The sequence below is a fragment of the Sturnus vulgaris genome, chromosome 19 (genome assembly GCF_052056855.1).
Source record: "Sturnus vulgaris isolate bStuVul1 chromosome 19, bStuVul1.hap1, whole genome shotgun sequence".
Lineage (NCBI taxonomy): Eukaryota > Metazoa > Chordata > Aves > Passeriformes > Sturnidae > Sturnus > Sturnus vulgaris.
The window spans coordinates 9624668-9647369 of record NC_142261.1 but is presented as its reverse complement, the minus strand read 5'-3'; the positions used below and the strand labels follow the sequence as shown (position 1 = coordinate 9647369).

The 22702-nt window shown below is 52.4% G+C and overlaps 1 protein-coding gene across 1 annotated transcript in view; it reads right to left on the bottom strand.

Moving 5' to 3' along the window:
* Positions 1-22702, bottom strand: part of RBM19 (RNA binding motif protein 19) — a 51459-nt gene that overhangs the window by 9139 nt on the left and 19618 nt on the right. Inside the window, exons 22-23 of the mRNA XM_088176210.1 lie at positions 8954-9059; positions 3366-3486 (exon numbers count right to left, since the gene is read on the bottom strand). Of these exons, the coding sequence (XP_088032336.1) occupies positions 3366-3486; positions 8954-9059 (227 nt within the window). The remainder of the gene's footprint in view (positions 1-3365; positions 3487-8953; positions 9060-22702) is intronic.

Genomic DNA, 22702 nt, shown 5'->3' with positions numbered 1-22702 from the left:
ACTGTAAATAAGCAGGGATGAGCCACAGCAGGGCTCAGTGCATTCCACCCACCCACACCCCCCAGGGCTGAACCCCCTCCTCACACATCTCCTCATCCATCCTCCCTAGCAAAGCCCTCCCCACAAGTCATTCCTTCCCGTGCCGGCGCGGTGAAATTCCCCCTGTGTCAATTTAATTCTTTGATGGATGGGAAGGAGCAGGGAGAGCGGCCCGGCACAGCTGGCTGCCCCGGCTAGGCCTGGCAGGAGAGCGGCTGAGCGCGGCGCACCGGCCCTCGCCATTTCCTGGCATTGCGAGCCAGCGCCTTCCCCGCACGGCCCCGGGCTCCTGGGGGACAGCAGGGCACGCCGAGGGCATGGGCAGGGCCTGCCAGCCTTCCCCCAGCTCGCCATTCCTCCAGGATGGAGCTGGGGAGGAAAGGGGGGGAGCTGTTCCCAGCCCTTTGGGGAGATGTGGCTCCCTGGTTTGGGGATGCAGGAGAGGCAGGGGTGAGCCTGGAGGGCTCCTCCTGCACAGGGCTCAGCTGCCCCTTGCCCCAGGGCTGGCAAATTCAGCTGCTGGGCAGCGGGGACCCTTGGTCCCAGAACCAGAAGAGCCACCCTGCTGGTTTCCAAAGCATCAGTGATCCTTGTTATCCAAAGACAGGATCCCCCTGCCCAAGCCGGGGCTGAGACGCTGCTGCTGGCAGGGTTTGTCACCTGTCTCTGCCCTGCTGTGGCATTTGTCACAACCCCACAACTACTGCACTACAGGGACAACTGTTGGCCAAGCTTTCCCTGGCTTCTCCTTCCCACATTAAGAGTATCCACAGCAGCAGGTCCCTGGCCAAGCCCTGGGGCTCTCCAGCCACCTTGCAGCAGTGGGTCCCCCATATTAAAAGTGGGGTGCAAAAAAAACCTCAAAGTGTCTTTTTTTGCTAATGTAAGAACCTGCTGGCCCAGGATGAAGAGCTGATACACTGAGAAATGAGCAAAAAGCCTTAAACCTCTCCCAGACTGCTGGGAGCCAGCGTGGGGTGCAGGGCTGAGGTCCCAGGCCTCAGGGCTGGGCTGTGGCTTCACTCCTGACAGAATTACTGAAACCACCCGTGGCAGTCAGTGACCACTCCTGGGCTCCTCACTTTCTCCTGGAACATTACAAAGCCTCAGAATAAGCCATAAAGAATGACCTGAAAACTACACAAAATGGGAAGGAAGCCTATTCCATTTTATTGCATCTATTAGACCTATTGAAAAGACGGCTCAGAAGTGGCTTGATTGCCATGACAAACGCCTGCATGGAGAAAAGATTTGGGAGACCAGACCTCTCCTTCACAAATAACAGCAGAGACCTGGAACTGGAAGCCCAATCTCTCTAAATGGTCTCTAGAAATGAGGTGTGTAATTGTAGCAGAGAGCAGTCAGTGGTAGGACACGTCTGTCACAGCCCAGGTCAGGACTTTGAAATTCTAAGACAAAGATGATGAGGCTGACATTCAAGCTGGGGACACCAGACCTCGGTCTCGATTGTTTCCAGAGGCTTGAAGACCCAAAATTATCTTTTCTTTCCAATTCCCAGCTCAGGATAGGGAGCTGGCCACTGCAACTGTGGGAAGACCTTCACAATTCACCCACGCTGTGCTGGGAGAGAACTCATGGGACATTGATAAACAGCACAGGGATGTCTGAGCTGCTCCTGTGCCCTGTGGGGAGAGGAGACTTGGGGAAATGGGGATCAGTAGGAAAAAGCATGGTTTCTGGTCTGTACCACCAGTGGAAAGAGCTGCAGGGTGTCAGCCTGGCTGCTGTGTGTGCTCTGCATCCTCTCCATCCCTGCTCCATGTGGGAAAAGCAGCCTCTAGCTACGTCAGGGAGAAAAGCTGAAGGAGCATCCCCCTTCCAGAGGGCTGCAGGCAGAGTGGTAGCAGCCTTTTTTCCCCTCTTTATCACTGTAAACCTCTGCACACCCACAGAAAGGACAGGGTGCAGCTCCTGCCTCACCTCAGAGCCCTTGGCACCCCACAGTGTCTGGAAATCAGGAGCAGGCACTTTCCAAGGGAATAAAATCCCACCCATGATTCCCTAGCCTGCCAGCATGGCACAGAGAGGCTGAGACCTGGTCCCAGCACCAGCCAGATCCTGGTGCCCACAGCCAGCCCCAGCCCGGCTTTCCTGGCACAGATCCCCTCCTGGCACATCCCACTCTGCTGCAGGATTAACCACTGGCAGCTGTGCCAGGCCTGGAGTTGCTGGATGTTCCTGAGACAGGCTGGAGCACAGCAGGGATGGTGTTTCCATCCTATTCCCACCCCTAAAGATGGGCAGAGGTAGCCTTGCTCCCTTTTCTCAGCTGAGATCCTGGAGCCATTTCAGCTCCAAGGCTGCATTCCTGCTGAGATGTGAAAATGCTCCTCCTGCTGCCAGACCAAGGGCCCAGGTGGGTGAGGAAGAGCCCAGACAAGGAGGCTGGAGCAAAGGAAGGCAAAAATCAGGATTAAGGATAGCCTGGGGGAGGTGGCAGAGCTCACAGCCACATCTATGAGAGTCTGCAAGGACCCTAAAGCCAAGACCGTAGGGGAAAATAAAAACCGTTTATTTCCCCATACACTGAGCAGAGTGGGAAGGGGGGAAGGAGATCCTGAAGATAAAACTGGGTGCTGTTTTCTCCATCCAGGTGGAGCTTCATGTGCAGGACATGTCTCCACTCCAGTGCTGGGTTCTGGGTGGGCACATCCACCCTCAGCCCTGCCACCACCAAGCTGCAGCTTCCCTAGCCTGGAATTCCCAGCCCTGCACTATTCCAGGCACATGGGGATCACTGGATCAGTCCGGATCACTCAATAACCAAGATGTGCTGCTGCTCTTCCCTCACCAGGGATGTGCAGCCCCACAATTGCTGCCAAAGCCCCGGGCCATGGGCATGTTGTGATGGAGAGGGGAAGCTGGGAGGGGATGCAGGAGGAGCAGCATTGATCTCCAGCTTAGCCCTGCAGCCCAGGGGAGCCATTCCTACATAAATATTTGCCAAGCAATGCATTTGTGCCTGTCGATGGCTGTCAATAGGAGCCTGCAGTGCTGTCATCTGCAGAGCTGTCACTCCCAGCAGCCTGAGCCAAGCAGCCCCTTCTGCATCCCAACCCATCACCAGGCAGTTGTTCCTTTTAAACCCACGTGCTGTGTGCACAGAGCCTGTCCCCAGCCCGGGAGCACCCAGGGGAGGGGGCACAGCGTTGTGGCTGGCAGGTGGCATCGCGGTGCAGACTGAAGGGCTCACAGGCAGAGCTGTCAGACAAAGCCCTGGCCTGGATGTCTCCAGGCTGCAGCACGTCCCTGGCAGTCCCCAGGTGTGCCAGGTGGGCAGTGGCAGGCAGGAGGGGTCGCCTTACCGTGGAAGTGCTGGGCGGTTTTGCGGCGCAGGGCCTCGAGCGTCTCCTCCGTGTCTGCCCACTCCAGCACCAGCCTGCGGCCGTACAGGTGAGTGCTGTGGCACAGGGCATTGAAGGCTTTCTGCAGGAGACAACGAGAAAAGAAAGAAATTAAAGGAGAAAAAAAAGAAATTAGAGCAGGCTCACAGGAGGGAAGGTAAACATGTCCCTCCCTCTGCCCCGGAGGGGAAAGGCCACTGGAGAACATGGTGCTCGGAGTGCTTTGCTCTGGTGGGGCAGGATCCATCTCCATCAGAGGCTCTGACTTGGTCATTTATCTTCTCTGTTCTTGCAGCAGAGCACATTCCCCTCACCATTGCTGCTGGCTGCTGCTCGTGGTGGGGCAGGCTGGAATCCAGCACAGGATGGGACCACCCTGAGCTGGGAATGCTGCAGTCTCTGGAGCCCTGGGTCAGCACTGGGTGGGACCTTGTGACTCCCCAGCACCTTGTTCTCTGCTGTGACAGAGAGGCTCCTTTCTGCTCTGGAAGCCAGTTGGAAAACTGCCTTTCTCCTGCCAACCATTTGGTGACTTGGCCATGCTGGCAGCAAATGTGGCAGAGCAGAAGCCAGCAGAGAAGTCCTCTGCTCTTTGTTCCTGTGGTGGATTGCTCCATTACAGAAATCCAGAGGTTTCCTGGAGTTGGATCCTGTTCAGTAACACCCATACAGCAATAATCTCGTGGTGGTGTTGAACACAAACATGCTAGCCAGCTCAGAGCTCAGGTGGCTTTCTCTGTAGGCAACCAGCAGAGACACCCACAAAACACTGCCTCAGGCCAGGGAAGTTTGATTTTGTCTTTATTTCCCACAGAATTTCACGGAAATTCAGGACTGAGCAGAATTGGGCCCACAATCCAAATACACAAACACACTGGCCAAGTATTTTTATCCCCAGGGACCCACAAAGTGCTCCACAGTAAAGGCTGAGCACAGGGGGAGAGAAATGCCCCAAATGCTTTTGTAAAACCCCAGCTAAGGCTGGGATGAGGTCAGGTTTTGAGCTCTGCAAACTCACATCCCTGGAACTAAATGGCAACTCCAGACACACATCCTGCTGTCCAAGAGGGAGCTGTGCTCCCATCTGGAGGCCCCCAAACCAGCCCCCAAGCTGTCCTGTAGAAGCCCACATCTCTCCTCTGAGCCACTGCAGCTGTCCCCAATGCCACATCTCTGGGCACAGGGGATTGTCCTGCTTTGCTGCCCACAGCTGCTCCTCAGAACCTTTCTCGAGCTGCTGGGTTATGAAATTCATAAAAAACCCCAATTTCAGTAAGCAGCACCCAGTAACCTGAGTTTTCTTCTCTTTCCAAAGTCCCTTCACCCATATAAAGGAGTGACAAAGAGCATCAGCTTCACCTGCCCCATGGGTGAAATTCCCATTATCCCAACACCCCCTGCTCCCCAGGGTGATCCCAGCAGGGCTGAGTGCTCCCTTTTCCAGGGGCACATTCCTCCTGGAAGAGCTGCAAGCTCCAGCTGTTTGGATTTGCTGCTGCTGTGTTTTCAAGGCCTATCTCCCAATTAGCAGAGCAATGTGTTGGCTTAAACAAACACGGGGGGGGGCAGTGGGAGGGAGGTGAGGGCTGTTTACATTGGCACCAGGAGCCTTTTCCAAAGCCTGGCACACAACCCACGGCTCTAAACACTGCATTTCCTTTGTCAATTCCTATTTTTGGATTTCTCCTTCCCATAGCACGAGGAAGAGGAAGGTTGGTGACAGCACACAGCCCATCTGTGCTCCACAGGTCATGGAATAGGGCAGACCATGATGAACGTGGCACTTGATGGGATCTGGTCCTCTGAGCTACTTCTCTGCCCCCACTCCTCCTCCTCCTCCTCCTCATGGGATTTCCATCCTCTAGTTTTGCTAACAGCCCTGGGAAAGATCATGGAGCAACAGGGAAGGCATCAAGTTATGTGCAAGAAACCTGCTGGGTGAGACACACCTGCCACCAGCCTGGTGGCACTGGCCCTTCCTGGCCAAACACATCCCCAAAATGAGTTGGTTTGCACCCAGGATGAAGGAAAGCTCCAGCCTGTACTGGGATCCCTGCTCCCTGTCTTCCAGATGGGCTTCAGGAGCTGGGAATGCAGAAGAGAAGCAGCACATTTCAGGTGCCAAGCACACGGATGTCACTTCTTTGGAAAGGAGCTAAAAGACAAAAGCTGTTCATTGCTCTGAGAGGAATTAAGACTTTTACAGGGGAAAAAAAAAATAAAAGAGAAAGCACTGATGATTTAAAAGACAAAGGGATGAAGGGGAGAAATGCCATCCCCATACATCCACACTGCTGGAAATCTTCCAGGGAGAGGAGGAAATCTGCCACTGCTGCTATTCCAAATGAAAAGATAGGTAGGGAAAAATATATTTTAATTAGGTGACAAGTATGAAATGAGGAGAAGCAGACTGGCTTTCACAGAAAGCAGGAGCTATTTTTGGGGTGCAGCTCCTCTATGTGAGCATCTGCCTTCCCAGGACACTTCTTTGGAGGAACAAAGAAGGGCCAGAGGTTTGTGGAGTTGTATCCAAATGAGGGATAAAGGGAGGTGTGGTGTTTGCTCACCCAAAAGAGAGACTCACCACAAAAACCCTCTAATTTCCAGGGCTTCATATCTTCCTACACCTTTAAGGGGAGCCGTTGCCACAAAAAGCTCTTTCTGAAATGCCCAAACCTGATTCTGATGAAGCTGCTGCATTTGGTAACACATCCTCTGCCAGGCCACCCCAAAGTCTGAAGATCCCTGGCAAACCTTCTCCCAGGCCTCATTTGCTTTCCAGATGCTTTAGGGGTTGCATGAAAACCCTACAGACTTCTCCTCCTCAAGAACAGGATGTGAGCATGCTTAAAAATGCCATTTCTGAGCATTTTTTGTAAAGTTTGGTTCGAGCTTAACGTTACAGCTCAGCATGGTGGGAAAAAGCGGGGAGAGGCTGGAAAAGCAGCTTAAAAATGTCTGTGGGGTTCAGAAAGAGAATTTCCAAGTGGAGAGGTGGCTGACAAATCCCCAGGAAGGCCAGGCTGTGGGGATGAGGCAGCCAGAGCTGTGGAGCAGAGCCTGCTGTGCTGGCAGGGCCGGGAGCAGCGTCTGTCACCCCGGGTGTGACAGCGCCAGCCCTGACTGCTGCACTCATTTGGAGGACAGTGCTGCTCTGCCTCCAGATTCCCCCCTGCCCTATTAAATACTCAAGCCAAAGAGCCTCCAGGCTGGAATCATTAGAGGGACAAAGGGTCAACAACATTAGGAGATTGACAAATATCCCTCCCTCACAAGAGCCAGTCCCAACTGAGGATGCTCTCTGCGATGCCAGCTGCACACAAGGATTTTTCCTTCCGTGTGTGTGCATTTTGAAAGCATTGGCTGTCTCTCCCAAATGGGCAATTTCTATTTGGAGACCAGATGTATTTTTATATCAACAGGGGAGTAAAGTGGGAACTCGGCTTCCCAGTTAATAGTTCAAAAATAAAAACAATTCCACAATTCTGCGCAGGGAACGGTTAGTGCTTCCTTAAGCGGAGTTAATTTGGTATTGGGGGTGCATCAGAGTTCCAGGGGAGGCTGAGGAGATCAAGCCAAGCCTGATGGGGCAGATCTGCAGGCACAGCACTGGGGAGCTGGGAGGAGGAGCCCCCATCTCCGTGCTGGCTGTGGAAAATCTCCACGTGCGCTCCCACAGCAGCCGTGTTGGGAGAAAAAGACAAACACGGGAGGTCACAGGCTTTAAATGCCCAACAAAGGCAGCCTAACTATTCTATTACAAACCCATCATGTTTTATAAGATGCTTATAAGCAATTTCCAGATTACCACTCTGAGCAAAAGCGTCACTGACAGTCAGAGCTATTCAGCTCAGAGGTCTCCAGGCCCACTCCCCTCCTCTCTCATTTCACTCAGCAATAAACTCTAAGCCAATTATGAGCGTGTTTACAATATTCAGGATCCTATTCATCAATACACCGTGCATCCTTTTCCAGACGGCCAATGGAGTGTACTTGATGTGCCACTTGTGAGACAATTAAATCCCTCAAAGAGATGAGGGTGGAAAAAAAATATGAAGAAGGAAGAAGAGCTGCTTTGCTGGGAAAGAAGAAAATCCCGCTGAGAGCTCTTCCACAGGGCAGCTCTCTCCCTGCATGCTCCCCTCCATGAGCATAGGGAGCAGTGCCCTGGGCCAGAGCCCTGCCTGGCTCTCTCCCCTATCACTGAGATCCCACTTGCCCAGTGCAGCTGGAATCAGTCCCTGAGGGGGTGAAAAGGGATTGGGAGGCAAACACTGAGCCTGTGCCTGTTTCCCCCAGAGAGCAGCAGGAAAGCAGGTGCTGCCTCACACCCTCCCAAACTGAGCAGCAGAAAAGAACCAGTCAGGTCCCTCTCTGGACCTTTCCATCCAAAGCCTAAAGTTTCCTTGGGAAAAGATTAATTCAAACCCCAGGAACAAAGCCTGAATGACTGTGGAGTGAAGCAGAGGTGAAAGCAAAGCTGCTTTGAGCAGAGCCACAGGCACAGCTCAAGGTGCAGGGAGAGGAACCTGGATCCTGGGGGGTCCCTGCATCCCCAGCTGACCCCCAAGGAGAGGAGGGAAGCTGAGCAGAGGGAAGTTTGAGTTAGGATCAATACAGGACTAACAAAGAAACTCCATGTACTGTGTTATACAGGAGGTCAGGCTGGAAGGGATGATCTAATAGTCCCTTGTGATCCTGGATCAATGAATGCTGTCTAAAAACATAAACACAGGCTCTGGCCGGCTCCCCCCTCCTCTGTCCTTCATCTCTGCTCAGTCTGGAAAATCTGGAGTTTTGGGGGCTCATGTGGTCCCTTCCCTCCAGCAATAACATCCCGTGGGTTGTGCATACAGCCACTCCCTTCCAGACCCTGCATGTATCACCAGGAATCAGCAGCAGGATGAAATCCACCCTGCTCCAGAACCTCTGGCAAAGGACAAGAGTAGGATACCATCAGCCAGGCTGCAATGCCCTTGTTTCTGCTAAAAGCATGGAACTTCAAGATATAGGAAAGCTTTCAAAAATAAATGAACTAGGCCAAGCCATAACTGCTGATCCTCTGGCACAGTCACTGGGAAAGCAGCAGGGTAAGGCTGCTCACAGGGGGCTCTCAAAACACACACAAGAACTGGTGAACACAAGACTTGCACAGGTTACAAATTAGGTAACAGCCACAATATCCAAATCTGCCCTAAAATCAAGGCAGTGGTGGAGGTGGGACATGTGCAGAGGTTTCCTGATGTGTTAATGCTGGGTCAAAACCATCCTGTCTCACCTTGCTGCTGACAAACCTGAAAAATAAGCTCCTGTCCTTCTGTATTACAAGAATTTTGAGTTATTTTATCAGTTGCACCGAAATTATCCCCATTAGGGTTTGAGTTGTGGGTTTTGTTGCTGCCCACGTGGGGGTTTCAGCCTGAGTGCAGCTTTCCTGGGAAATGCTACCAGCCTGCCCCAAACCTGGGCTAAGCCTCTGTGGGACAGAACCTCCAGGCTCCCCTCCCAGCTGGGGCAGTGCCAGAAGGGCAGGGAGGAGCACAGCTCACCTTGGCATCCTGCTTGGTGACGAAATCCACAAAGCCAAAGCCCCGGTGGGATCCCGTTCCTGCCATTTTCTTGGGCAGCCGCACGGTCTTGAGCTCTCCAAAGGTGCTGTGGATCCAAGGAAAAGCAGGGACAGCATGAGATGAAGGGAAGGGTCACCCCTGTCCCACCAACCTGGGCAGTGCCAGCTGCAGAGCCACGCTGAGTGGGTCACTCACATCAGGTGAGTCTTGTTCCAGCTGCCCTGCAGCCACTCTGCCTCCCTGCAAGCCCCATTTCCAAAGCACACACAACCAGCTAAAACCAGCTTGGATTTCAAGGATCATTCTGGATATAAAACTTAACAATACAAAAAACTTCATTAATGTAACTGCTTTGCTCCCACTTCCCTCAGGAGATCCAGCCAGAATGCCATGCCCTGCTCAGGGTGGGCAAAGCATCTCCAGGAAACAAGGGCTGCTCCAGATCTCACTAAAACAGATTTATTTGCACCTTTAAAGAGGGGCTGGGGTGCACAGGATACAGGCAGGAGACAGAGCATGGCTCCACAGGGAATTATTCAGTTTCCAGAATAGCTCCTCCATCCCCAGAGGTGTCGCCCCTCCAACTCCAGGGATCCTGGGCATTTTTTATGATGGGATTTCCTCGCTCTAACCCTTCAGCCTCTCCCATCCTGCAGCTTCTGTGCTGGAATAAACTGGTTTTACCTAAGCTTTCTGGATGTAGAAAGGGAAACAGGCAAATCCAGCAGACCACAACAAACTCCATATCCAACAGCATTTCAGACAAGTTTTGCAGTGTCAATGGAAATCCAAGAATGGGGAGATAAGGGGTTCCTGTCCCACAGAAGGAACTTGTGGTTGAGCACCAAAGCATGCAGCCGTCCCACTTTGTCCAAAAACCCAAAAAATGGCCCCAAAGGCAGCACATGCTGCCATGTTCCCCCTCTCCAGTGCCATCCCCTGGAGAAATTCCAGGACAAAGCCGATGCTTTCCCTGCTGCCAAGCTCCGGCTTCCCCTTCTCCTCCCCTCGCACCCATTTATCAAACACATATGCACAAACTGCAGGCAATAAATATTTAATGTGGCCCAGGTCTGAAGAGATGTGTTATTTTATTTGAAAATCTCCACACAGGCGTGCATACACAAAAGGAGCCTGGGATACAGCAGTGCCAAAGAGCACCTGGGAATAAACACAGTAAAGGCCATAAACGCTCTCGTGAAATGATATAAGCTAAATCCTGGGAGTTAACCTGCTGCACTGGCAGCATGACCAGGCATTCATCCACCCAATTTCCTTAGGCAACGTGGTGTGTAAATGCACCATTATGAAGCTTCAAAATGAATCCGCACGTCTCCCGCTCGGTGCTTTCCCTCCCTCTCTCCCTCCTGCCCCCTCCGAGCTGGAGCTACGCAAACAAACAAACAAACCCCAGCACAGGAGAGGGAGCAGCCTCAGCTGCTGGGAATGCTCCCAGCCTGTGGCTTCCAGAGGTCCTGCTGCAAGGGGGTGGGGGGTGACAGAGACTCCCAAGATCCCCGGAGCATCTCAAACGCTGCGGATGGGTGAAGGAAGAGGCAAGGAGAGATCTCCTGAGCCATGGAGATGCCCATCCAGCTAGGGAAAATGGGAGCTAAGAGCCACAGGCATGCTCCAGTCTCTCCATGAAAAATATCAAGGGCACTGCCTGGGAGCAGCAGAATATTTGCTGAAGGAACAGAAGCAGAGTATTTGCTCAAAGGGAAGTCTCAGTCTGTGCACTGAAACACCAACGTGTCCTTTTGACACCAGCACCCAGGATGGGCCAGGAGGTACCCACAGGAGCAGGATGGCTCTGGATTCAGGGTCCCAGGGAAGCTGTGCTGACCCACATCAGCCTGGGCAGAGCTGGAGAAACCGGCTCTTCCTTCCTCCCCAGCTCAGAGCAGTCCAAGCCACCTGCACTTGGAGAGGTGTGCAGGGAGTGGAGACCTGATCCAGACCCAGAGCTCGTCCTGGGCAGTGGGAGCCAGAGGGGCTTCCAGAGGGATGGATCCAGGAACAGGGGAGGTGGAGGGGTGAGGGAAGCCGAGGGGACAGGGCTGACCCCAGTGGGGCCATGCAGGGGAACACTGTCCCCCCCACTGCGGCGCTAATTAGAAACCACAACACAGCAATTACCAGCCCGGGAGCTGCGAATGAAGCGCAGAGCTCCGGCCTTTAATGTTCTCCTCCCCGGTGCCAGGCACAGACTCACACCTCTCTTTTCCAATTATTTCTCCTGGGTTTGGGGGGGAGAGAGAGGAAGAGGCAGAAGGAAACCCAATTACCCCCGCGGTGCCAGGCTCGGGTACCCAGGGAAGCCAGAGGGAAGCCAGAGCTGACACGTTTGCTCCCACTCTAGCTGCGGGCAGGCTCCAGGATGGCCATGCAGGGATTGTGGGGACGGGAGGAGGAAAAGCATGGAGCACATCACCCAAGTGACACCAGAGCATAATGGCAAGGGAGGGAAGAAAACAGCTTTTCCATAAGATCTCAGGGAGCTGTTTGAAAATGTGTTCCATGGGGCTGGGATGGCTGTGCAGGCAGGGGGGGTCACAGCAAGTCAGAACTGGTGGCACTGCCAGCTCCTTCCCCTTCCAGCACAGATGGAGCCAAAAAACCCACAGGCAGCCCAGGGTGGGGTTCCTCTGGGTGCTGGTGCCTCTCTCCTGTCAAAGTGGGCAGAGAGCAGTAATCCTGCTGCCAGCACCAGCCCAGGCTCCTTCCCTCAAGCAGGATGGTTTACAGGGAAGTTTCCAGCATCAGTGAGTGTGAAACCAGAGTGGTTTCTGGATTTATACTCACTCACCCATCCATGCCTTCTCCACGTGCTCCTGAGCCCCTGCAGCAGGGCTGAAGGACCTGCTGGTTATGGGAGCAAAGCCCTTTCAGGCTTGAGACATTGACTTATTTGCAGTCAGCCTGGCTTAACTTTGCACAACACTTGAACCTGTCCTGATGAGCCCATCGGACCCCTGTGCCTGGCCTGGATTTCTGGCAGGACACCCCCACAGCTCCTGGTGGCACCACACTGGGATGGGATTTCAGTGTGGCCAAGGTGTGCAGCAATCCCAAATCTCTTGTGAAACTCCCACGGAGCTGCTCACAATTAGTACAGTAAAGTTTAGAGAGGGCCAAAACCAAAGAGTTTTGCTGCAGAGGCAGCAGGATGGGAGAGCCCCTGGTGACTGCCATGGACATGGCTGCCCCAACTCCTCCCACCTTCCTTCCTGCAGATCCATGGAAAACAGAGTCCAACAGCTCTTCTCTGAAATCCCAAGTGGAATGAGGACCTGGAGGGGAGGGCAGAGGTGCAGAGGACGTGGCTCTGCCTGGGCTCCCCTGTCCCTGCAGGCCCTGCCAGCCAGGCTGGCAGATCTGTCCTCACGCCTCGCTCTCCCAGGCTTGGCAGTTTTCCTGCTGTTGGCTGGGAGGGATGACAGCCTCCACAAACACTGCAACTCCTATTTCCTAAATGAGAACCTTTGTTTTAAACCCATCCAGATTTGCTGAGAAACCAGAAAAAGCCTGTGCTGGCCCTGCCTGAGCCATAATCCACAGGGCTGCAGAATAGCGACAGCCACGAGCTCTCCTTTGACAAATCACCCATTCCCAGCTCAGCAGAAACACAGGGTGCACCCCAGAGATGCCAGCAGGGACATCCCCTCTCTCCCACCCACAAGAGATGCAGCATTTCTCCATGGCAGGGCTGGCTATCAGCTGCTCTCCTGCTGCTTTGGCAGCTCTTCCAGCTGCTATCCCATTTCCCTGGCTGAACACAGGGAGGAAAAGGAGATTTCTCCTCCTCCTCACTGCAAGCTGGCTGCAGGTCAGAGGAACATCACTCCTTGGGATTGTAATTATATCCTTCTGGCACAGGCCAGCTGAGAGGCAAGTCCTTTGCCTGCTAATTATAGGACATTATATTGCTATTAAACTGCACATTCCAGCTCAGGAGACAACACACGGCTCACTTGGCTATGCCTGGTCACCAGAAGGAGCCTGCACATCCTTCACCACCACAGCCATGGCCCACGGGAGAATGGGCATACAGGAGGGCTCCAGAAAAACTCTTTCCTCCCCTTCCTTCCTCCCTGGTCTCCAGAAAACCCCCCAGCTTCAGGCAGCAGTGAGGGCAGCTGGTTCATGGGACAGGTACCTCCATCTAGTTCCACTCTTGCCACTGTCCCAGGGTGCTCTAAGCCCTGTCCAGCCTGGCCTTGGACACTTTCAGGGATCCAGGGGCCTCCTCATCCTCACAGGGAACAGTTCCTTCCAAAGAATTTCTTCCTAAGAAATTGTAAACATCTCTCCAGCTGGGAAGTGTTCCCTCCATTTCAACCCCTTCCCATGTTCAAAGAGCAGCATTTAAAGTGCAAAATCTTTGGGACAGGCCAGACCTGTCCATCCCTGATGGGTATTTCCAAGTCCCAAACACACAGATGTGTTCATCTGACTTGATCCTGGTGCACCCCCAAGCCATGAGCTGATCACAGACTCTTGGGTTGCCACGTTCTGAGGAGGAAAGCACAAATGACACCATGAATCTGTCCACTGCCAAAAACTCAGAACATCTTGGAAAACAACCACAAAAACCACCCTGAGCGTTCTGCAGATGTGTACAGAGGTCCCACTGCACAGAGCAGACTTAAATCCCCCTGTCTAGTTTATATTCCTTCAAGAAAAACAAAACAGCAAAACCACGCTGGAAAACTGATAATGAAAACCTTTATTGAGGCTGCCAACCTTCTCCTGGGTTGCCATCTACTGCCACCATGTCCTCCTGCTCTCCTCTTGCTGCCCTGCTCTGCCAAGCCCTGCCCAAATCCCCCCTGGTGACTGCTGGCAGCCCCAGGCTGGAGCTCAGGAGGCTGAGCCAGGCAGCGTGACCGTGACCGCTCATCCCAAATGGCTCTGGGCAGGGATGACGAGTCCAAAACAGACACGAGTCCTTCCCTCCCCTGCCTGCACAGCCTCAGCCCCAGAGCAGGCTGCAGCCACACAATTCACTCCATCCCTTGGCAGTGCTCCTCTTCCTTTTATTCTTTTTCCCCCAAACAGGACCTTCCCCCCTCTCAGAAAACGATGGCCCTGACAGGCTCTGCCTCTGCACCCATTTGCTGATTAAAAGGGGGAGGAAAAAAAAAATACAGTAATGGTCCTTTTTTTTTCTTTCTTCCTCCTTGAGGAAGGCAGGACCCTGGCAAATGGTTTTGCCCCTGGGCTGAGCCATGGCCAGTTCCACCCCCTGCATGAGGGAGTTAATGGAATACGCAGCAGAAGGGCCCTCCTGCCTCCCTCCAGGACTTCAGCTGACTCCAGGACAGCTAATCCCATTACAAGAAAATAACGTGGATAATTCAAGCTAATGAAATCGTTACAAGAATGTGGACAGCCAGGGGTGGACATTCAGAGCCAATTTAACACTCCTTGGTGTTGTTATCCCCAGCACAGGAAATATCTGAAAAGGAGGAAGGGAAAGGGAAGGAGGGAGGAAAAAAGCCTTCCTCTCTTGTTAGCTTAAATCCTGTTAGAGAGTTCAGGAATTATCTGGCACCCATCTCCCCTATTACCATTATCAGCAGCAGCATCAATAATGTCTCCTTCACCTCTGAAAATCAGCAAATGAAGGCACAGAAAGACAAGGTGGGAGGGAAAGCTCTGGATCCTGAAGCCAAATCAAATTGTGGCTTCCTCCAGCTCTGGAGCCATGGATGGAGGGGTTTGGCAGCAGAACACGGGTCCCAGTGTCCCCCTGTCCCCAGATGAAGTGACAGCAGGAGGCAGGTCCCCAGTGCAGCACTGATCCTTCATTCCCTGCTGGATAATCAAAGCACCTGCAAAATGTGTGTGAAAAGGCAGCAGGACACGGGACAGCCACGCCTGTGCCTTGTTCTCTCCTCCATGGATCAGCAGTTTTTCCAGCTTTCCTCTCCCCTTTGCCCAGGAGCGTTGTCTCTGTTTGGAGGCCCCTTCATCTGCTGCTGCAGCACAACTGGGTTTTGCTTTCTGTGATTCCTTTTTCCCTTGTGCTGCTGCCTGCTCCAAGCTGTGGATCCCTTCCCAAACCCAGTTTTGTGGGAAGACCTGGCCTTGCTGCCAGAGCCTCCTGGGGCAGGTCAGAGCCAGGCTCCTCTCACTGCAGCATCTCCCTGAATAACACTGCTGCTGGGCACAGCTCTGACTTCCCTCCACTACATCCACTAGAAAACAGTCCTGGGGAAGCTGCTCCAGTCTTGGATTGCCCTCACTCCCTCAAACTCCAAGTTTAGTTCTTCCAGGATTTATTGAATTTTGGCACAGATCCTCAAAAATTATTTAGATGCCCAACACCACAACTACTACGAGTACCAGGGATGATGTAGACATGGATGTTCCTCTTCCAAGCAGCTGGGAATTGGCCCACAAATCCTATTTTTAGTGGACAGTGGCAGCAGCCTCCCTTGGAGCTCGTGGCAAAGCAGGATCAGGAACACAACAGCTTTGGCCCCAGAGCAGGAGGCAGCCAAGGGATCTTCCCTCTCCTCAAGATGCTGGATGAGGACGCACTGGCTGCTTCCTGTGGCTTAACTGGCTTGTTTAAAAACACTGCAAAACATTTTATCCCTTCTCGATTTATTTTCCTTAACAGTTGCTTATGAGGGACCTTATCAAAAGCGTTCTGAAATTCCAAGTAAATTAGTCATTAGGCAGGTTTTCAGAACAGTAATTAGGCCACTCCATGCCCCTGATGTATTATTTACCTGAGAAGATCTACATAATTAGGGCTCTTCTTTATAACTGGTATTACACACACTAAATTCTACTCCAGTCTATCGTGTAATTACGCAATTAGGCTGCACGCTAAACAGAAACCAATCCTGAAAACCAAGCAGAAAGAAAAAAATAAAAACCCACAACAGTAATTATTATTTTTTTAAATCCTCCATCAGCAGCACAGCAGCAAGTCTTAAAATTTTAATATCCCTCCACTTAAGTCATTTCTAAGCAGGTGCTGCAACCAGGTTTGGTTTGTTAATTTTGCCACGTTTAATCCGACTTTGGGAGGTTTTAACTTCGGGAGAGAATGATTTAAAGGCTGGTGGGAAAAGGGGCCTTTCCTGTGCCTGGATTTGCTGTGCTGGTGGGAGCAGCACCAAGTCCCTGCAGCCACCCTTTGCAGCTCCTCCCAATCCATGCTGATTTTCCCAGCTCCTGGAGGCAGCCAGGTACAGTTGCTATAGTGTGACCATCATTTCACCCTCCAGAGTTGGCTCCCATGCTGGAATTTGAGTGTGGAAGAAAGGAATGAGAGCCCTGGAGCCCCTGCAGCAGCAGATGGGATGTGCAGAGCCCCACCCAGCAGCCTCACACACCTTTAGGATGGAGGGATGGACGTGGTCATCTCCTGATTTGTTCCCATCTTTCTTCTTGCAAAGCAAGATCCCAGGATGGCCCTTCCCACCTGAGCCTGCCCATGGGGTATTGCACAGGTCCTGCTTTGTTTCCTGGTCCTTGATGATGGAAGAGTGTGCACCATTGGGGTGGGAAGTATTTTTTAAATCTACTTCTTGCCATAAATCTATTTTAGACTTGGTGACATCAAGGAAAAGCAGCCAGGACTCACTGACACCTCCTGGAGAAGACACCTGCCTATTCTCCACATTTATTTCCATGCTTTAAAGATGATGATTCACTGTTTAATGAAAGCAGGAACAAACTTCCTCCTGAAATTTTACACCTCAATGCCTACAATTTCCAGTTCCTAAGGGATAGGGGAAGGTGCAGAGCTGGCACAGGGAACACCACAAGCTTTAAGAAGCCCTAAGTTTAAGCAGCACTGCTGAACTTGAGCACTGACATGAGTTTGGGAGTTCAAAGCCACCCCAACAGAGTTTGAGCTGGTGATTCAGAGGATTTAAGGATAACTGGTGGATGTGTGATGGAAGAGGTCACCCCAAACCAGGATGGGGGGGGAAAATCCCACTTTCATATTATTCAGGTTTTGTTGTTGCTTCTCTTCTCTTGGGCAATCTTCTAGAACTGGTTCTGGTCACAGCAGGGCTCTTGTCCCCTCTGCTGTCATGGGCCAGCCACTCTCAAATTCCCTCATTTCACCAATATAATATCTTCCTTCTTAATCCTACTGGTAATACTAGTTACTCCTAAGAGTAATTACTATTTTTTTTTTTTTTTTTTTTTTTGCTGGGGGAGATAAAAGACATTCAAGTCAGGTGGAGAAAGGACCAGCTCTATCAGGACATCTTCCCCCACATCCCCTCCCTGGAGCACACAACCACGCTCCCCTGGCAGCTGCCCCTGAGATGCACAAATACAGCAGTCACAGTCTCTATATCCCAACCTCATGAAATCTCAATCCTTGCACAGCCTTCAACAAGAGCCTCCCATGCCTGCAAAGCCCTTCTCAGAGCTCACACTCCTAAGCCACAATTCTCCCAGCACGCAGCACCTTGCAGGACCAGGGCTTAGGAGCCACCAAGTCACTGCCCTAATCACCAGAGGGTCAGGATTTCAAAGGAACCTGCAGCTCCCACAGCGCTGAGATTTGGGGATTTATCTCTCCTGGGCTCCTTTGAAAATCCTGATCAGAGTGCAGCTCTGGTAAAAAAAAAAATAAGTTATGCTAAAAATAGTGCTCACGGGAGGGTCTGGTACAAATCTCTGCTCCTGGAGGATTCTTATGAGTCAGCTCCGTTCAAAGACAAGAGGAAATTTGTACAACTAGCAACTAGGAAACACAGATGGAACCCAAAGGTGTACCCAGGGCATCCTTTGGAGAAGGCTGCCTTGCTGTCAAGATACCAGCTGCATCAACAATCCAAAAAATAAAAATATATCTCATATTCAACTGTAGAACCTCCTGCACCAAGTTGAGAATAAATATAGAAGCAGTGAGATATTTATAGGCACACAGCTATTTTAACACAGCTCTGCTTTAAAGAGAATCCTTATTTAAGTCTCGTCCCTGTAAAGCTGCAGGATGACTTAGAAAAAGAACCTGATTAATTATTTTCACCAGGAAAAGAGAGAAACACAGAGGGAAGATCAAATGCACGCAAGCGCAGCGGGGATGTGGGAGCTGTGCTGGTGACTCAAACACGAGGCTGCCGAGCTCTCCTGAGCTCAGGTTTGTCCCCAAGAGCCCAGCTGGCCACATGTGACATCTGCCAGGGGTCAGAACATTCAAAGCAGGCACAGAACAGCTCCTTGGTGAGGCAGCCTGGGAGGCACCACGCTCCAGAGACAGAACATCCTATTTTCTGTTCATGCCGGAACAGCTCTGGGAGCAGAGGCATGCTTCCAATTTGCCCATCCTGTGCCCACAGCTGAAAGTGTGGCTGCTGTCACCTGCCATGACCACGGCAAAGCTCAGAGGCCACTTTGCACAGTGGGATTTGTCTCTCCAGGTCACCTGGAAAAGTCCCAAAAGACAGGACAGGGAGTGATTGGTGCAAGCACTGCCTGAGGCACCGTGGGATTCAGTGATGATGTTCCCACTCCATTTCATGGAAAGCTCATTGCTCTCCACCTGTCTCAGAAATGGATGAAGAGGACAGGGATTTCACAGGATCACTGAATGGCTTGGGATGGAAATCATCTAGTCCAACCTCCCTGCCAAGAGCTCCAAGAAGTGTGGCCGCAATGAGACAAAAGGGGATCATCCTTCGAGCCACAACTCACAAAAAATGCAAGCACACACCTGGAAAAAAGGTGAGACAGGCTCTAGGGGTAACAGCAATCCAAGCGGCAGGGGAGGAGCAGAATGCCTGCCATGGAGAGTGAGCTCCAGGCAGGACGGGCTCAGCAATCTGAGCTTGTGTGGGAGCTGTCAGAGGCCCAGCTGATGGCAGTAAGTCCCTGCAGAGGTGACAGCTCTGGCAGATGCAGTGAGCAAACAGCAGAAAAGGGAGAGAAATCAGACAGGAGGGAAAGGCAGAGCTGGGCTGTGCTCACTGGCATTATGAAGGGAGGCAAGTGGTTAAAAAGCAACTTTTAAGCAGCATCCTTGCTGAGCACAGGTAGGGCAGGGCAGGCTGGCAGCTCCCCGGCCTCCCTCCCCCGGAGCTCCCTGCTGCAGCAGACCCAATTTCATGGGGTTTTTGCACGGGCAGCAGGGTGGAAAATGATCATGGGGGAGGAGGTCAGATCCCCCGGCAAGCCCCACCTGGGTGGGTACCTGGGCGAGGAAAGAGGCCAGCAGTGAGTGAAACAAATGGCAGCCATGGGGGGAATGAGGGGCTGCCGTGCTGGGGGGGGGATCAGGGCCGGCCATGCTGGGGGGGGAAATCAGGGCCGGCCATGCTGGAGGGGGAAATCAGGGCAGCCATGCTGAGGGGGGGATCAGAGCCGGCCATGCTGGGGGGGGATCAGGGCCGGCCATGCTGGGGGGGGGGATCAGGGCCGGCCATGCTGAGGGGGGGATCAGGGCCGGCCATGCTGGGGGGGGGGGGGGATCAGGGCCGGCCATGCTGGGGGGGGGGATCAGGGCCGGCCATGCTGAGGGGGGGATCAGGGCCGGCCATGCTGGGGGGGGATCAGGGCCGGCCATGCTGGGGGGGGGGGGGGGGGGGGAACAGGGCCGGCCATGCTGGGGGGGGGGGTCAGGGCCGGCCATGCTGGGGGGGGATCAGGGCAGCCATGCTGGGGGGGGATCAGGGCCGGCCACGCTCCCCCACCCCAGCCCCGTCACCCTCCTGGCTGCTGACGGCACAGACAGCGCAGTCCTGCGTGACAGCGTGAAATTAATATGATTTTGGGGGAAGTTGGCAGTGAGTAATGAGCAGCTGAAACACCTCGTCCCCACCCCCTCACCCCCAGACTCTTTTAACCCCTCAGCTGCTGGCACGGGATCAAAGAGTGGGAAGAGCAAGAGCTGGGTTAAAGAGAAGCAGAGAAGGGCCGTGCAGCCCCCACCTGAAATGGGATTTACAGGGTGAATTTTGGCACAAATCTCAGCGGTGCTGCTTGTGAGCCGCCCCAGCCTGTTGGGATGCTGAGATTGGCACTCCTGGGCTTGGAAAAGTCAACATTGCTGCTTTTCCAAGTGAGGTTTCACAAAGAGATGTAAAAAAAAAAAAAAATGAAGACTATGAGGGGCTGGAGGAGGTGCAGACCTGTCCTGCAAACAGCCCTGGGCAAGGCCCAGAGCCCAACCATGATGTGCACAGACCACTGATGGGCAGCAGAACAAAAAGTGGTTTTCTGGCTTCCCTGGTAGCTAATAAATGGGAATATGGGCAGAAAAAAAACCATCCCATCTTCACGGGCAGCTGATGTGAATCCCTGGGTGCCTGGGAAGGGTCAGTCCCACCACAGCACCTTCCTGAGAGGACAAGGCTCAGCAGCTTCCTCCTGTGCTTAACTGCAGCAAATTTAAGATCTCCTGTCCTCTGCCAGATGCCTGGAAGTGCTCAGGATAGTGCTGGGGGAGGAGGAAAGAGAGGTGAGAAGACAGATGGTCATCCTGATCTGCCTTAACTTGATTTCTTCAGGAAAAACAAGGCACAGACAGCAACGCTGCCGGTGCCAGCAGCTGCAGAAGGCAGCACAGTTCAAAGGCCTTGGGCACAGGGACTGCCTCAAGGGAGCTGAGAGACTCTGCAATGGAAGGGCTTTAATTGCAATCACATCCCAAGGCTGAAAATCTCCTGCACTGGGAGAGGGAGAGAGGCTGCAGCAGGCATGAGGTTAAAAAAATAATGATGCAAACAGAGATGCAAATAAAGGACACGATGTCACCGTGAGGAGAAAGCTGTGATTCATTAGAGGCTTGTTCAGGACCTTCTCGTGAAGTGAGACTGAAAAATACCCACACAAGTGAAAGACAAGGAGGGTGGATGGATCAACATCACCAGGAAAGGGCTGGAGTTAAGAAATCCAACAGACAGAGGAATTTTAAGAGCAAGGAAATAACCATCTTGACTGTCCCTTGCTGAAAGGCTGAGACACAAGCTCAAAACTTAGTCCAGTGTAATTTCAACATTATACATTGTACAATTCCCCAGCTGCCAGCCCCCAAAGGGACAATTCTGAGAATGAACAAGAACTGGCCACAATAGAAGGCAAAAAAAAAAAAAAATCCCATGTTTTCCCTTTTTTAGACACACACATATTCTTCTTAATTCAGACAAAAAGAGACCTTCTAACACTAAGAACCCTGAGTGGGTTATTTCCAGGACATAGGACAAGCAGGCTTTGGTTTTGCTCCCCACGGAGAACCACCTGCCCACATCTGAAATTTTTCTGCACTGAAAAAATGGCAAAAAAAAAATCCCAAATCAGAACCCCAGAGTGGCATTTGAACAAGACATTCCAAAAGCAGCCCCTTCCCTACCTCACTCCACCTCCCTGAGCCCCTCCACGCTGCTGAGCAGCGGAATTTGTGTGGAAAACTAATTAAAGTTCCCTCGGGGAGCTCGGCTGGATGCCCTGGAGAGAGAGGCTGTGGCAGGAGTCAGGAGGAAGCAGCCCAGAAATTCCCTTTTTGCACAGCAGAAATCCAGGTTTTGGATTTGGGTGGGCAGAAAAGGGACCTGGAGTATGTGGAGAGCAGAAAAGGAGAAAAAATAAATATAAAAACTAGTATGTAATGAATATTCAAACCCAGGAAAGGGATGTGCTGAGGAAAAAAAAAATCTTCCTTCTGCTCTTGGAAAGAGCCACCTTTTAAAGCAACTTTGCTAAGATAACACAGAGTTAAACATTTCCTTATCTATGTTAAACACCTTTATGATTCAAACTGAAAAACAGCACTGCAAACCCATTTCCCTCTCCCCCACCCCATGGCTCGCTTTGGAGAGTGGCCAAATTAAAGTGGCCAGTTCCATTTCTGGGCTCTGAATATCAACCCAATTCTGCTGTGTTTGGATTTCCAGTACACAAGGAGAAGACGGGAATAAAATAAAATGAGTTTAATTTATGCTGTTTGAAAGACTCAGAGAAATAAAGCAGCCCAGCAGATCCCTGTATTCCTACCTGCAGCTCATTCCTACAAGCTGCTTCCCAAAAAGCTGCATTTTCCTGTACAACGTCCCCTGGCACTGCAGTTTGGGCATGGAAACATCAGGATTGGTAAAAGGCTGCAAGGATGCACCTGGGACCAGCTGTGCAGGAGATCCAGGCTGCAAAGTGTGGAAGGGAAGAGGGCATGGGGTGCTTCAGGGGGCAGCCTGTGCCATGGTTCTCCACCTTCATGGGGAGAATTCCTTCCCAATATTCCATCCAGCCCTGCCCTCTGGCAGTGGGAAGCCATTCCCTGTGTCCTGTCCCTCCATCCCTTGTCCTCAGTCTCTCTCCAGTTCTCCTGGAGCCCCTTTAGGGCCCTGTAAGGGGCTCTGAGCTCTCCCTGGAGCCTTCTCTCCTGCATCTCCCAGCCTGGCTCCAGACCTTCCACCAACTCTGTGGACTCCAACAGCCCCACATTTGTCTTGTGCTCTCCCTGCAAACCGAAGACACATCAAAGCAAACAGTGGGGCCCAGCTCTCCAGCCAGGACAAGAGGGAGCCATCAACCAGAGAGCTTCCTTTTTCCCAAAAAACCAAACTCAACACATCCAAAGGTGCAATTCTTGTGAGAACCTTCAAACAGCGTGGCTGAGACCCCACAGCCAACGGGTGACAGAGAGAGGCATGCCAGGGTGGGAAAATCTCAATCCAGAGGAGCATCCTGCAGCCCCCAGAGCCAGGCAGGCTCCTCCTCAGACACTGAGCAGCCCAGCACAGCCCCTGC